The 17,076-nt window shown below is 39.3% G+C and overlaps 1 protein-coding gene across 5 annotated transcripts in view; it reads left to right on the top strand.

Annotated features, from left to right (window-relative positions):
* The window catches only part of ARHGAP28 (Rho GTPase activating protein 28), a 76,398-nt gene that overhangs the window by 40,616 nt on the left and 18,706 nt on the right, over positions 1-17,076 (top strand). For all 5 annotated transcript variants that reach the window (XM_048077080.2, XM_066992797.1, XM_066992795.1 and 2 more), the window contains 4 exons: positions 1,337-1,539; positions 6,577-6,794; positions 12,334-12,421; positions 14,437-14,594. In XM_048077080.2, coding sequence (XP_047933037.1) covers positions 1,337-1,539; positions 6,577-6,794; positions 12,334-12,421; positions 14,437-14,594 — 667 coding nt within the window. The remainder of the gene's footprint in view (positions 1-1,336; positions 1,540-6,576; positions 6,795-12,333; positions 12,422-14,436; positions 14,595-17,076) is intronic.

Here is a 17,076-nt window from a genome sequence, read left to right as displayed (position 1 = left end):
CGCTGGGCAGGGGGGATGCAGCAGCAGCCATGCAAACAGGGAAAAGCATGTCCAGTTGGCTTCATTAAATAACACAATGTTTGTACATCCATTATGAGACCTTGGACAAGAGGGGAAACACTGAAAAGGAAGTGTCTTTTTCTTTTTTTTTTTTTTTAATGGAGTAAAAGTAATGTCTGTGGTTTTAAACAAAGGGCTGTTGGCAGGATGATGCCATAAAGGAAAGGAAGAGAAAGGGAAACCATATTTGAATTAATTCAGATAAGTGAAGGCCAGAAGAGCTTATGACATAATTTTCCATTAATTCATGTAGTCTAGCTCTCTGCCATAATTATGTTACCTCCTGACTCCTTTGTTGGTTGGTATTACTGTTTACTGTAATTACTGTAATTACGCTTACAAAAGCTGCTCATAGTATTGCTGTTTTAATAATGTGAAAAAACAAAGACAAGACTTTAGTGGTGGGTATTTCGTAAAATTTTCTATGAAGTTGTGTAACTATCTTCAGCTGTAAGAATTTACAATGGGAAAAGACAAAAACAAAGGAACAAGAATCTAATTTCTTGGTTTACTAAAAATCCTAAAATAATTTAAGGAAAGGAATCCTTATGTTGAATCATAACTTGAAATTTGATTTTTAGCGAATCAATTTTCTTTAAAGCTTAGATCAAAACCTTCCATTTGACCTGAAATATTATTTTATTTCAAAAACAATTTTTGTTAAAATTTCATTTATTTTAATTTCATTTTAAAAAAATGAGTTATTTTAAATAGGATTTTCAAACAGAAAAGGTAACTATTCTTCTGGATTAAAGTATTTCATGTATGTTTTTTTTCTTTATAATATGCACAGCTACTGAAGTCAAGTTTGTAAAATATTTCAGTGTTCCCAAGTCTAACTACTTTTCCCCGAAGAAGTTTTCACTGAAGAATTTCAACAAGTAAGCAAAAAAAGGAAGGGAAAGAAAGAAAAATTGAGACATAAAAAAGTTAAAATATTTTCTCATTGCCTCATTAGATGGGTGACAGAGTTAGGAAAAGAAATTGAATATCCTGAGTTCCCCTCTAGGGTGTAAACCACTAAAAGTCATTAAAGAGATAAATTGTTAGATGCAAAACAAATTTCAAGTCATAACTGTTATGAGCAACAGAGATCATGAAGACCACCAGAACTGTACATATTGCCTCCAACATCTTGTTCCTGCTTTATTGGTACAGCTATATTTGAAGCCCTAGTTGCACATCTTGTCTACATGCTAGAAAAAAAAAAAAAAAAAAGAAAAGAAAAAAGAAAAAAAAAAGTATATTTATTTCTTATATCCCTCTCTCTTTTCAGAAAATCTCTTCCTCGCTGCCGAAGAATTAACAGGATGCTTTCCAATGAGTCCACGCCTCCTCCTGCGTTCAGTCGCTCCAACTCTCAAGCCTCCATGGACAGCACCTCCATGGAGGACTTCTGGTGTGAAGTGGAGAGCATCAAGGAGAGCAGTGAAGATGGGCCTGAAGAAGCAACGCTTTTGGAGTTCAAACCTGCTGATGGTAAGCATGTGAACACCACTTCTTCCTCACACCTTGGCTTTGCCTTGTCTGATCGGTGATGCCCTGATCTCCTTCCCACCCAGTATGAGCAAGATTAAAATACAGACTAGTTTGAGCCAGAAAAGAGAGGCAATAAATGAAAACTTTATCTCCAGCATTAAATAATCTAAACCAAATGCTAAAAAGGGAGCTAAAAGTTCATTTAGTATATTGGAATTTTCCACTTTCTGGCTTTTGGTAGGATATAAAGCAGAAGTTATGAAAGTCTTGAAGCAATTTTTGGTTAGATATCATTCGGTGCTATCAGAAATTTGATAACTGCCTGTTTCTTGAGATTGCCCAATGTAGATGTAATTCAAGGAGAGATTAGAAATGAGTTTGAATACACAGATGCCTATGTCGTTCAGCCTCTTAGCTCATTAAAATTCATTGATCACTTGTACAAATTATGCTGAAGGTATTATTACTTCATTCTGTTCCCTTAACATTTTCACCTCTCCTTTTTCATAATGTATTTGGAATAACATGCAATAATTTGCATTAGCTCGTTGTTATGCAGTTATGTGTTAGATGATTTGATAACATCTGGAATAGCAGTTCTCAATTTTTTTCCAGTTACGACCCCACTTACAAATGCATTATATTGTGCAACACAAAATACCAGCTCCTACTATAGGGTGAAACTGAATTTCTTCTGGGGTCATGACCCACAGATTGCTGCAGCCCTTTTGTGATCATGACCACGAGCCTGGGAATAACTGATCTAAGGATAGATTTTGAAAGAATAGTGTATTCTTTCCATGCAATTAGTAACATGAGTGACGGTGTATTTTCTTACCTTTACATGCAATAGGATGTCATTCATTCTGCTACCAGGAAAAACGTTGAAAAGGGGGAAAGGGTGCTACTTTACTCAGCAACCAAAGTGTAACCAGTCGTGATAAGTACCCTACACAGAGGTATCTAGCTCCAACTATATATTGTTCCCATGGGGAATACCTCCAACTCACTAGTTCCGGGTAGAGCTCTCTTGGGAAGACCTCTGTTTACCAAAAGTCGCAGTCTGCTATGAGGGCCACGATCTGTCAGCTTAAGTCTAAACTGCACTTCTTTGTGATGGTCTGTGGTCTCATAAAAAGACAGATCAAGGTGTAACATTGAAACTTTTTGGTTATTGTTATAGTAACTCAGAAAAGCAATCTGCCTCAATCAGTTTGACCTCATTGGGGAAAGGTGCCCTTGAGGCTAAAAGTCTCTTGGGTGCACTCGGCAAAAGTATTGCCAGCAGATCAAGAGAAGTGATCCTTCTGCTCTTCTCAGTGCTGGTGAGGTCGCACCCAGAGTGCTGGGCTGGCCAGCACAAGAGAGACCTAGACATACTGGAGAGAGTCCGATGGAGGGTTACAAAGATGTTGTAGGGACAGGAGCACCTCTCCTATGAGGAGAGGCTGAGAGATTTGGGACTGTTTGGCCTGGAGAAGGCTCAGGAGGGGATCTTAGCAACATGCCTAAATACCTGAAGGGAAGGTGCAAAGAAGATGGAGCCAGGCTCTTTTCAGCGGTGCCCAGTGCCAGGACAAGAGGCAGTGGGCACAGACTGGAGCACAGGAGGCTCCCTGTGAGTACCAGGCCACACTTGTGTGCTGTGCAGGTGGCCGAGCACTGGCACAGGCTGCCCAGAGAGGTTGTTGGGTCTCCTCCTTTGAGATCTTCAGAAGCTGCCTGGACGTGGTGCTGGGCACCCTACTTGAGGAGGCGGTTGAAGTAGGTGACCTCCAGAGGTCCCATCCCACCTCAGCCATTCCGTGAAAACTCCTGTCTGATCATGCTCTGCAGCTTGGAAACCCCAGAAAGCTGAGATTGTGAATCTCATGGTGACTCCTTCATGCAGCTGTCAACATGAACAGTCTGTGACTTGTATCCAGTGTCAGGGGAAGGTCGCTTATCTGTGAGGTACCAAGCCAGTTAAATTAGCAGGACAAGGCAATACAGGAACCCATGTTCCCAGTTCTCACAAGCTTCTCTGTTGCTCTCAACACTGCTGAACTAAATCTTCACAACAGTGCAAACTGTGCTGCAGTCCCATGTTATCCTTTCTCTGATTATGCCTCATTAAATTACATTGATTTTTTCCTCTCTGTCGTGAATTAAAAATGAGACCACAATGTAAACTACAATACATCTCCACACTTCATTTACCTTCATACTGTTGTTTTAAACACATATATATTACATACACCCACACACAACAAGGGAGTGCTTGTACTACTTATTAACTTCAGTAAAATATTCAGTCTGAGATTATAAATCTTGGAAACAATCATGAGTTGTATTAAGCTACTAATAGGATAATACTCCTTGCCAAGGATCAAAACACTGGAAATCGATGTGGAAGTCCCCAGGATAAAATTAAAACAAATATTTGTCACCCTGTTGAGATTTCTTTGAGAGGAAGAGGTGCAGAATCCTTAGGAAGGAACCAACAGGGTGGCAGCAGCCAGGCACCAATGATATTGTCAAAGCCATAATGCTGCTTTTTGCCAGACAACATGTGCAATAGGAAAATATCTGAGCACTTATTCTGTTGACATGTGTAACTAAGGGCAAGAAAAGTAGAAGATCGTAATAAATGACACAAGGGATGAAAATGCAGGGGAAGCAGAAGTCATGGGGTGTTTAAGATGGCAGTGACATGCAGAACTCCTTTTAACACTTAGCGTTACAAAGCTGAGATGGTGTGAGTCATTTGGGCTTACATCTGAAATTCAAACAAAGTCACACCTCTTTCCTAGCAGTCTCTAAGTGAAGGAAAAAAAAAAAAAAACAAAAAGGAAAAAAAAAAAACAGAGAGAGAGAGAGAAAGAGAGAGAGAGAGAACTACCAGCCAGAGGGAATCCTCTCTATTATCTGTTTATCTTCTGACGGAGCAGAATCAACCAGTGTCAAGACCATGCTGTGTAAGTTGCTACCACTGCAAAAATAATGTTTTGTAAAATGATGTGATTTTATTAGCCCTCATTTAAAAGTATTTTCATAAAATTTTGAGGATTTCTAATGCAGGAATTCCTTCTCTGTAATAGTTTTACTCCTTTGGTTGTTGTCATTATTTCTTAGCCTATTGTTTGTGAACAGTTGGAAAAGGAAATGGAAAAAAGCCAGAGAAAACAAGTCACAGGGGTGGCTGGTAAGCAGGCAGAATTACATGTCTGCTTTACTATTTTTCATAGCATCACGAAAGCCAAGTTTGATTAAAAACTAAATTCTTGGAAAGAATATGTCAGGACAAAAGCCAAAATGAATATAATTAAGAAAATGGAACATGAATGGATGTGGCTAGAACATAAACATACAGAAATGAAAAGAGGGCTTGTTAGAGTGAGGATGGCAGAAGTACTACAGGTTCAAAACTGACAGAGGAGGAAAAGGAACAGCCAGTCATCCTGTCTGTGAATGTGGAAAGTATCTGAGTGGAGACAAGCAGTTTCATGGGATACAGAACTAGTCACAACCCAGTCTAACACAGAGCTAGGTTTTTAACAGCAGATATTTTTTTAGAGCTTTGCAAAGAGACAAGGCAATTAACAATGAAGTCAGTGATGGCACTTGTGTAAGTTGCTTTCCCTTGCCCCTGCTGACGAGAACTGTAATTTTCCCTTTTGTATATCTAACTGCCAAAGTGCTGTAAACTGGTGTCCATCAATCTGTCTGCAATCTGGTGGTGTCAAGAAGAGGCAATACAGAAAGAGTGGGAATACCAGCCTGCCATTAAGACCAGTTCTGTGAGAGGAACAATGAGCGTATTGACTAGTCGTTTTACAGAACAGTCTGCAAATTAGTCCATTTCCTCTTTGATGTGTTTATTTGCAATACCTTTCCTTCAGTCAAAGCTGGAATACAATTACTGTTTTGATTGCCTTGTCTCAAACAGCATATTGCTGAGCTAGGATCATTCACAAGCAGAATAAAAATGAAGGCCCTTAAAATCTCCTGTGTGAAAAGAGATTTAAAAAGACAATGATTGTTTACTTCAGAAAGCAGATAAATAAAATGTCAATGACAGCAAAATTTGAAATTACAAAATGAGTCAGAGAAGGTAGATTGGAAGTTTCTCCCTGTCCTACAGTGACAGGAAATATTCACTCAACATAACAGTTAGCAAACCAAAACCCAAAGAAAGCAAGCAATGTTTCACACAGTGCATAATCTCACTGTGGATCCAGTTGGGAAGCAGGAATTGAACAGGACTCGATAAGCTATTAGTCACTGATCTGGGTATCAAGAAACCCTGGGGTGTAGAGTGCTAGCCAGCATTTAACTATTAGAAATTGGATGATATCTAGCGTGCAAAGTTAGCTATTTCTGCACCTTCCACCCCTGCCTGCCCTCTTTGATACCTACCCCTACTTCCTCATTAGTGGGTGGCTCTGGCTCTTAATCATCTTGTCCAAAACAAGCTATTAGACTATGTGGACATCCACCTTTTCTCAATGTGTCCTCTTCATAAAGCGTGTGGTTACTAGCTAGCTGGCTGAGGATTTTTATGCAGCTTAAATCTTCTCATCCTTCATGTGGAAACACATTATTGTATTGTATCACTACTTCAGTATTCTTGCTTATTTGAAATGGAATGACAACTTAATTTCCACCTGCCAAATGGTTTCATCTGTTATGATGTGGTTTAAGTGATAGCTGAGGGGTGTTATGCTCTTGAATGAAGGGTTAGCTTTTAGCAAGCTTACTATATCAGGCTAGGTATACTCTGCTGCCTTCTTCACGTGAAAGCATTAATGCACAGTTTACAGACACCTCCTCTGTTCTTCTCCTAAGTGTCTCCTGTGCAGAGACTGCCAAAACGAAAGCTGGCAGTATGTTGACAAAAATCAAATTAGCTTGCGCTTGTGGCCTAAGAAAGTTTAGGCATGGAGTCTTCTCAATGTATACGCTAATGCAGTGATCCTCTGTTCCACCTCCATTCCTTCCTGCCCCCCTCTCCCTCCACATCAAGCCAAGCCCATAACTTGTTCTCTTCCTCCACAGAAGGGGAGCTGGAGGCCGAGTGGCTGCAGGATGTAGGTCTATCTACACTGATCTCGGGAGCTGAAGAGGAGGATGGCCAAGCCCTGCTGTCTACTCTGACCCGAACGCAAGCTGCCGCCGTACAGAAGAGGTACAACACCTACACACAGACCCTGAGGAAGAAGAACAAGCACACAGTCCGTGACGTGCGAGACATCTTTGGCACCAATGACTCTTCTGTAAGTAGCTGATGCATCCATGAAAATGCTTACGAGCTTAATTTTTATGTGTTTTGCAAGTAGCTCATGAAGGCTTCTACCAGACAGGAGTTTTCTGCTGACGATGTACAGCCAACCAGTAACAGTTCCTGACATTAAGTCCAGGCTTTTAATGCTGTATTTGCTACATTTTAAGAGGAAGGGAAGAAACCAAATACAATAGATGGCGCACAGTTTTGTAAATAACGTGTAACATAATGTTGTATCTGTTGCCAGCCTTTCTCCTGCAATCTCCTATCAAGACTAACATTTACTCCCTTATTTTTTTTGTAAATTGGTGAGTTACTCTTGGCAGTTATTCAAATTTCTGCTGGCTTCTGGGGACACTTGTTATTTACTCAGCAGTCTCAGCAGTGAAGTAAAGCTTCTCTAATGAAGCAACTGGGGTTCAAATATGCATAAGCAATTAAACACCTGCCAGCACGATTGCAACTGGTACACTAGCAGTTACATTTCACTTACATAGGAAACAAAAATCTATTAACAGTCCATTTGTTTCATGGCTTCAGAAACGAGCATTGCCCCTGGTGGCTTCATCCACTTTTTCCTGAGGATAGCTCTAAAAGCACCAGTTCTCCTCACTTCACATTTTGATTTTGGTGAATGCAGTCACCTGTCTGAATTTAGTCCAAAGCAACATGCATGATTTTAAATGTGTGATTCTTGATATCTTAAGAATGACCAATAAGCTCACAAGTTCACCTTTAAGAATTAAAGTTTTTATCATTATAAACTTCTAGGAAACACCTTTTGTCTGAAATTGTTTTATGCTTTTCTACTTGTCCTACCTTCTCTTCAAGGCTTGGCATCCTGAATGAATTCAAAAATAAAATAAATAGCTGCATAATTATTTTAAGATTACAAAAATACAATGGTTGGGGAAATTAATTTTTTTGTCTCTAATTTAAGTACCTGGGTTCTTTAGAACCTCTTGCATATATCTCATAAATATTTCCAGAAGCGCCCAGTAGTTTCCTGTGGGCAGACTTTCTTGCATGAGAAATCCTTAGGCATGTTTGCATGAACATTAAAAAGCTGATGGCACTTCTTATTAGATTAATACATTTCTCCTGTTTCAAGTATCTGTAAACCTGAATGCATTTATAGTTTTTAATAATGCTGACAGAGCTTATATTTTCTAATAAATTTAAATCAGCCAAATAAATGTTGTGTCCATTCTCTTGGATGGACACACTATTGATGGTTTTTTGACCTGCTTATTTTTCTCCACTCTTTTTCACTTGCTAAAGGAATCAGAAACTTCTAATCCATTCTCCTTCAAATCATTGTTTTGCCTCCTCAGAAATTCAGCTCACTTACTTTTTCTGCACTTTGAGAACCTGAAAGATAAGGCTGAAGAAGTAATTAAGACTTCTAATTCTTCTTCCCACAGAAATATGCAGTTCTGCAAGGTACTTGCCTAACTGTTAAACACAGATGCACAAACACAGCTGCAGAACCCACCAACACCTCTCTCCAACAGACTACAAAGCAGATTGCATTTCTAACAGCCTGTAAGGTTCCAAACACCCTTTGGGCAATTCAATTGACCATTGCTCCTATCTCTGCTGCTTATTATGGGATTTAGAAAGCCCATCCTAATTATCAGCTCCTCGGGGATGGACGGGTGCATTTTCAGAATGCAGCAGACCCACATTTTAGGGGATGCTTGTGTCCCAAGCTGAGGTTGACATATTCTGAGCAGTCCTGTGTGAGGCAGTCCCAGCTGAACAAGTCCCTCATGCTCTGCTGAGTCTTTGGACATGGCATTACAACCACTGGTGAACCTTTATGATGAATCAGTTTGGGAAAGCGATCTGGATTTAAAAGAGCACAGCCCAAAGAAGAAGAGGAGTAGGGGACAGGGAGGGCAAATCTTTTCAGCACAGCTGCTGCAGAGTGACCGGTAAAAAGATAGCTTAAAGTGACATGCAGGAGATTCTTTACTCTCCAGTCCTGCTATTTTATTTTTTTTTTGGTGGTGGGAGAGAGCAAAGGGGGCAAAAGAAAACGTGTTGCAAATAGCAAAACAGCTCTAATTGCTTCACATAACTCTATAATCCTCCCCATTAGTAGGATGGATTTACACTTTCTTCCCAACAACCTAAGCATTACAGGAGCCCAGAGGGATGGGTCACAGGATGGATTGCTCTCTTCTGTGGCTAATGATGAGAGAAGAGGTGATTAGCTCACTGGGGTCACCTGAGATGAGATTTACAGGATGAGTGAAGCTGCATAAATAGTTGTCATCCAGAGGGTGGAGAAAGAGAGAGAGAAAAAAAAAAAACGGTGGGGGGAGAAGAGAGTGGAAGATTTTTGCCCTCATTTCTTTTCCCTGTTCTGAAAAAGTCTGTCTGGTAGGCTTTTTGCTATTATTGCCTGGTGGCCAGCCTCTGTATAGGTAGGTCAACACAGAGCAAAGGGGGTCAGGGCAAGAGTGTTCCCTTAGCAGTCCAAGTGGACTGAAATGAAAGCCACGTTTCCTTACTTTTTATTCTGCTGGAAAGGTGCAGTGATTACTGAGGGTAAAATCCATTACCCCTGGTACCTTGCCCCCTACTAGAGTACCTCAGTGGAGCACCTTGCACCAGCTGAGGTGCCTCTGCTCTATTTCAGGCAGTCTTGCGCTCAACAGGCTCGACTGACAGCCACAGTACAAGGATTTAAATTGGATGGTTTATTAATCACAGTGGCCTGATTTTCCTTATTGCTGGTACCCTGCTATTACCATCAGAAACTATCAGCTCTGCTAGTGCTCAAAGCCTAGAAAAATCAGCAGCAGAATACAAATGGGGGGAAAAAAAACATTGATTTTATTATTGGAGGGAGGAATTGAAGCAACAAGTTCATTAACAGCCCATCCCTGTATGTTGTGATCAACTAAAACTCCTCAAGAGTTCTCAGAGCATTCTACTTCAGCAATGCACAAGAAAATCTTATCCTAATTAAAGAAGAATCACTAACTAACCCAGAGCTATTTGCATGAGAAGACAATCATGATGACAGCATGTGGAAATATGAATTAAACCAAAGGACTGGCAAGTTGTACCCTGACTAGAGCTATAAGACTACGTCTTTTGCTTTTATTTTCCTTAGCTGGAGGGCTGACAACAGAATTTGGTTGCTTTGGTGCTCCAATTAATTGTTTTTACATCTTCTACAATGAGGGTAACTACTAAAGAACTATCTATCTCATCTCCATCTTCTTCTTGCTGTTCTAGTTTCCTCTTCCCATTGGAAATTCCTGTGTACATTATGCTAGTAAACACTGGGCTCATTTTTAGTACCAGATCATGAGAACTGTCTAATGAATCACTTTCATTCAGAAATCAGGATATATGAAGTCTTGACTTGACAAGAGCCCCAGCCAAATGAATAAATCTGTCCCAATTTAATTAAGGACAAAATTTGACTGTTGGCCTTTCACATTCATTAAGATATGAGCTTCCAAAGCTTTTTAATCTTCATTTTTACTAAAGAAACAACATGGAACTTTAAAATTCACGCAATGTAAAGGTTTTATTCCCAGCTCACCCTCTCTTTGTATCATATTATCCTAAGCTTTTATTTTAAAAAAAGACCAAAAGGTCCTGTTGATCTCATTTAGAAGAGAGTTCCACACAAGACACGAAGGTTTTTCTTATACTTCCCCTGTGAAGGCTGGGAAATTAAAGCAAGAAAGTGATGCTTTTAGTTACCCTGATATTGTACATGGCTCATGATATCCATCTGCCACAAGCTCAAGCAACCTGCAGGCTCTTGCAAGTACTGCTGGGTGGGAGACAGAGCCGTGTTCTCAACTCCCCTTTTCCAGCTCCCCAGTGCTTAGCAGAAGTTGCTTGCTTCAGCATCTTCATTATTGATTTCACCTGCATATCAAGGCTGCAAGGATTTTTTCCTTAATAAACTTGACTCGCTGTAAATCTATTCTGAATACCGTTTGTAGGGTCAGACATTCTACACAGTGAAAGTGAGCCAGTTGCCAATCATAGAACCATAGAATATTTACCTCCATCTGGATCTCAAGCAGATTTTAAGCAAAGTTTGATTTTCCAAAATTGCAGATGCAAGTTTAACCAACCCTTCCACTTCCATCCTCCCACCTGAAATCCACTTACTTTTTTATGTCTTAAAAATGTTTGTAAAGATGTTATGGGATTTTGTACTAACAACATCCTACAGTTCTCCATTAAAATAAATAAATAAATTAAAATAAAAATCAGTGGTTTGTACAGTCTGCTGGCAAAGGAAGTCCATGTGACTCAAATCCTGTTTGCTGTCAAGTTTGCAGCCCATTAAATGGACTCTCTCAGGAGAGGTCTTATTCATGTTACATTTGACTTCATTACCCAAATAGCTCAGAGGATAAAACTGAATAAAACAACTGCAGTGTTATTTCAGGTTTCCAACTGGAAGAGCTGCCTGCCTCTTAAACATCTGACACATTTTTATCAAGGGAAGACAACAAATACTGCCCTGAGGCATCGCTGCTTGTTGATAAACTGCCAATTTAACAATTCAGAGAGCAATTTGAAGAGCTGTTGCTGGAGGCTCATCGGGGCATGTTCAGCATGTTGGGGGCTGCTCCTTAAGGCTCAGGGGTTGAGGCAGCAAATTGGTGGGCTCCAAGCAGGATAATAAACAGCCAAAAAGAATACAAGGCTGGCTGAGGGCACTGTAGTCATTTTCACTGAGTACAATTCACAGCATTTTTAAATTACAGACTTTTTTCACCCCCAAATGTGCAGGTGAGCTGCGATACCCTCCACACACACACACACACACACACACACATGCATACTCAGATTTGTTTTTATCAGTCCCCAAATTGCTGAGCATAAGGGGCAAAACCCAGCAGCCAGAGAGAGGTGATTCTGCCTGGAAGTCACCCACTAGACTCAGAGCCCTTTCCCCTGCTTTCACACAGCACAGAATGATTTATGGAGCAGAAAGTAATGATTATTAAAAAGATATTTTTTTTCCCAAAAACTGTATTTTCAGTTCTCTGCTAAGGTGTTAGTATATAGCCTATTGGAGGGCATCCATCAATTAACAATTCGCAAGTGCCCAAATATCCTGAAATGTAGTGAACAGCCTGGTGTCTGCCAGGTACTTGGGATGTTCAGCATGTGTCAGAGAGCCCCCAGAAAGATTTGTGACCAAAGTGATTAAAAGCAGGGTGGATTACAATTTGACAAGGACCTTTCGCTTAGTACAATTACATACAGCAATTTATTTAGCTAATTTCAGTCATTATACAGGGCAGGACTCATTAGCTACAATGAGCTGCAATATCACTGACCTCAACATGATCCAAATCTGTGCAGCCTGGGGAAGATTAATTCTCAGGCTCGGCTATGAAAAATGTACTCTGGCAAATCACAACAGGTTGTTTAAAGGGTATAAGCTGAGAATGATTTGCTGTTGCTTAAACTGTAGCAGTTTCTGTCCATAGAAGTTGACTTTCACTGCAGTCTGATCATTTTTCCTTGCCTATCAGCCCACATTTGAGACAGTTCCAGTGTCACCAGTTCCTTCTAATGGTATCCAGCTTCCTGGGCAGAAGCCAGTTTGGAAATCAGTTAGCTGTGAGTATGCCAACATGTAACCAGTGTTCACTTCCTCTTAGAAAAATGGTAGACAGAAAGATCCTGTTGTGGTTCTGAGGTTAGTCCCCTCCTTTGTGTTGGGGCCATGCTACATATATTTTCTTAATATCATTGTCAGCTTATTGTCATGTAGGACCCAAAGTTTCCCATTCAAGACTAGTGTTTTAAAGACAGAGTGATGTCTCTGAGGCATCGATGTCTAAAATGTACTGAATATTGCAAGGCTTGGAATGTGGAAGTAACCTTCAAAGGGTACGGTGCAGAAGTTGCCAAAAATATGTCTCTCAGAAGTATATTTTCTTGTGGCAAATCATAACAAGAAAGATGCATATGTCCTCCATATTTCTTTTCCAGTACTGCAGAAATTGTAATGATAGAAATTTATCATCTTTCTGGTTCTCCCCTATTATTCTGGTATACTAATGGTGTCGGTTTGGACACCCCTTAAACATTTTGCCCTGGCAGTTACTGGCAGTGCTAATGAAAATGATAGCTCTGCTCTACTCAGTGTCCGGATAGCTGTCAGTAGCCTTCCAGGGAATGTCCATCTTCTATTTTGAAAGCTCTTTCCATCACTACTGTTCAGGGCTTACCTAAAGGGTTATTAGTAAGTATTAATTTATTGTTAATATAATTATATTAACTTTCACAAATATGGAGTTTCTAAAATAGTCACTTAGATGTTTAACTTTGGATATAGTGCCACAGACATTTTCCTTGGTTGCAAAAGCTGTTAATTTCACTGTTCTACTGATACCTCTGCCCCTCAAGCAGTCGTATTAGAACAGATTGAGTAGCAAATGGCCAGGGCTTCTGCAGAGAGTCTGTGATACCAGGTCTAAGGATGGAAAGAGAGATGAAAAGCATCTTATAATTCTTTGGCCATTGGGTAACATCTGAGGCCAAAGTTCAGAAGCCAGGCTTACGTTTTTCATACCAGAATTTCAAAATAAATGTTGCTACAACGTGTTGGGAAAAAAAAAATAATCTGTAAATGAAATGATTCAAAAATCATGGGGCATGCAAATGTTTATAAAAATATATAATGCTTTTTAATTCACCTTCTGATTTCCATGGCTTTTGAATGCATTTGGGTCGCATTAGTAAACTCATCTCTGCAGTCCTGGGGGCTGAAATTTTACATCACTTTCAATGGAAACTGTGATCTTGTTCCAATTGCATGAGTCTAGGAGCTGGACATTAATGGAAAATGTAAAATTGTCCTGAAATGCGAGAGATCAGTCATGAAAGTTGGCAACACTGGAACTCATGTATATTATCACACTTTGGACTCCATGACAATAGAGTATTTCTGTACTTGCCTGTACCGATCTCAAAAATTTTCCTTTGATATCCACTAATTTCAGGAGGTAACTAAACTTCAGAGTTGTACAGTAAGTCATTTCATAGTATCTATCAGAAATTACAGTAAAAATAGTGTTTTTGCAAACAGTAAGATTGTACATTGAGTCCTGTTTTGGTGCTACACACCTAGACTAGCAACCGTGAGAAATGTGAGTACATATGTGTGTGAGCATATAAAATGTATGCACAATGCATATAAAATATATGCACAATGTCTTTTGATTGTAAATAAGTCAACAGTGACCTGAAAATGTGTCAAAAACATTTTTCTGTCAGATACTTTTTTTTCTCAATTGTTCATCACACAAGTGCCAACACTTTGCTGGCCTGGATAGACAAGGACAGAGTACAAAAACTTGATAATTCATGATAAACAGGAAGTTCCAGCTTGACTATCTTTCTCACGAAAAGCAACAAGTTAAATAATCTAAAATGAAAATAAGGATTTTATTTCTAAGGGGTTATTTCCTCCAGACAAAACAGGAACAAGCTGTGTTTTACACTGAAATTCCTCTTTGAAGCACTTCCTTTATTACTTTCTCAAGATTTTTGTCATCTTGGTTCAATTTTTTAATGTCCTGAATGCAAGCATACATTCAGTGTTCATATGCAGTATCCCTTATTTTCAGCTAATAGCTGTCTAGACTGTGGACTAGATAAAGGCAGCCCGTCCGTAACAGAAGAGCTCTCCTATGAGGTCTCTTTCTCAGAATCCATTACGGTCCTTCCAAAAAGCCGAGAGTGGACGAAAAACCAGAGGTTCAAAAAGGAAGACTCTGCTTTGCCTGTAAGTTTGTTCTCTATATATTTCCTCAATGTTTGTGGGTGTTGTTTCTTTTGGTTTGGTTTGGTTTTGTGTATTTATTTTTTTTACCCATTAATTTTCTGCTTTATATGCCCAGCACATTGGAGGCTGTTAAGGTACATTAGCTGTTCTTTGCTATGTGTTCTTTATGGCAAATCCATATATGAATTCTTTATGGATCCTGCCATGCTTGTCTACAGTTTATGACCGATTCCCAGAGAGGTACCAAAAATAAACTGGATATTCAAGCCTGGTTTTCAGATGTACCCATCACAAATTAATATATGTAACTCAATCCACAAATATTGCACCGCCTGCACATTTTTCATATCGAAATGAAGTCGTTACTGGCACTAATACCAGCAATCATTTTCATTACTGGTCTGCTTTCCTACTTTATTCCCCCACAGATTATCTGCCTTTGTTAACACATAGGTTTAAAATTGCTCCACAGATGAAGGAGAGGAAAGCAAGCATTAGTCCTGCAGCAGTGCTGATTGCCTCCAATCAATATTCTATGCAATTACACTATAGGAGACACTACATGAATGGCTAAAGGAAAGTTAACCATATCCTATCATCCAACAAGACCTACAGTGAGCAGTCATGCCATTTTCTGGAATTATTCATTGAATTCAGTAGATACTTTTCTATTTTCATCAGCCCTCACAGCTTCCATTACTGACAACTGGAGCATTAGGTTCATGCTCCAGATATCACCTCTTTAGTGAGATGTCTGAAATAGCTGTAAATTATTTGGAAGCATTTCCTGAATGTTATGGCACCCTGAGGTCCTGAACTAATCCGAAATTGTTGCTATCCACACAGACATTGAATTGTCTGAGAATTATCCATTTGTCTATCTGAGGCACCACCAAGGAAGCAGAACTTTAGATGTAGAATTAAACTTCCTTGTGGAAGGAGGGATAAGATACCAAATAGATTACAACTGGTATGAAATCTCTGTGTTTTAGTTTCGTTTTTGTTTGTTTGTTTGTTGTTGGTTTTTTTTGTTTTGTTTTGTTGTTTTTCTGTGGTGTGGTTAACTTGGCATCCTTTGGAGAATAAGGTTATCTCTACATTTGTCATGTCTCTCACAAACCAAGAGTTCCTCCTTGCTCCTTGCAATAGCAAACCTCAGACTATACTATTAGACTAAACCTCAGCCTTTACTATTACACACACACACACAAAAATTGTTCTCTGCAACCATTCTGACTCTAACTTTTCAGTTGATAGATCAGGAAAACTGGTGATAAACAGGGAAGAGAATGTGCCACGTTGATTATTTTGGACTCATGGATGCATAATTGATTAGTTTTAGAAAAGGACATTAGTTTTAGAAAAGGACATTAGTTTTAGAAAAGGACATTATTGTGCTTGCAGTGAAGTCTTCTGCATGCAGGGCAGCTTTCTGTACACTTGGAAGATTACACAAGAAATATTTCAGGTCATCAGAGACATAAACATTCTAAACGTAGTCAATAATTGTAGCTGTTGGTGTTGGCATTTTTCTTAGTTCATGTGTTGCTTAGTTCATTCTTAGTTCATGTGTTGCCACTCATGGTATTTATTTTTTCCTGTAATGCCTCAGACTGTAATGGGAGCCAGCAAAAAATCACCTCTTGATCTGTTATGCAGACTCATGCTCTTAAGGACTGTCCCAACTTCCTCAAGATGGGCCAAAAGGGACAGACTGAAGTCTACACATCATACTTTTTCTGGTAGCTTTCTTGCATGCTAGTATAATCAGCATCATGGATGGCATATACTGAGCTACATGTAGAGAAATTATAAAATACCATGTCCTCTGCAGCTTCCAGAGGAGCCAAATAAACATCACTTGCCCCATAGGGTTACATGCAATTTCCCCAACACGGAAACATAATTAATGCGACTTAGCCAAAGATTTTTCAGAATTAAAGTCAGTAAGCATTTCAGGCCTATCTAAGTAAACCATATAGTTCCGTATAGTAAACCATATATACAGAGACAACATGTCAAACAATATCACACACAATCCTTAGTCAAAATAATAGTTCTTTAATTTTCAGAATACCACAGCTATCTTTGATGCTACATAGCTTGACTCCACTGTTTGTAAGAAAAATCACTGGAAAATTATGACAGAAGACACAACAAAGAAGCATAGCCCCAAACCTTGTGTTAACATTGCATCACATTATTATGACCCTAGAAGTCAACCAGCCAATATGAAAAATCTTTGTAGCTACCCTTTGTAATCAATTTTGGAGAGTTTGTCATTTTGTCTTGGTAAGCGTACTTGCAAACAGACTTTGTTATTCTCTATGTTTTATTCTCCATCCCCTCAGGAAATATATATATACACTGTGTAATTTTTTTTTTCCCCAAGATGATTTACAGTGTTTTTGGACGTTGTACATCAATGGGGCTGAAAAGACATAGAAATTATTTTTGTTTATCTTCAGAAGGCCATGATCCA

The sequence above is a fragment of the Anser cygnoides genome, chromosome 2 (genome assembly GCF_040182565.1).
Source record: "Anser cygnoides isolate HZ-2024a breed goose chromosome 2, Taihu_goose_T2T_genome, whole genome shotgun sequence".
NCBI classification, from domain to species: domain Eukaryota; kingdom Metazoa; phylum Chordata; class Aves; order Anseriformes; family Anatidae; genus Anser; species Anser cygnoides.
The sequence above is the reverse complement of the archived record's forward strand: the minus strand, read 5'-3'. Positions and strand labels throughout refer to the sequence as shown.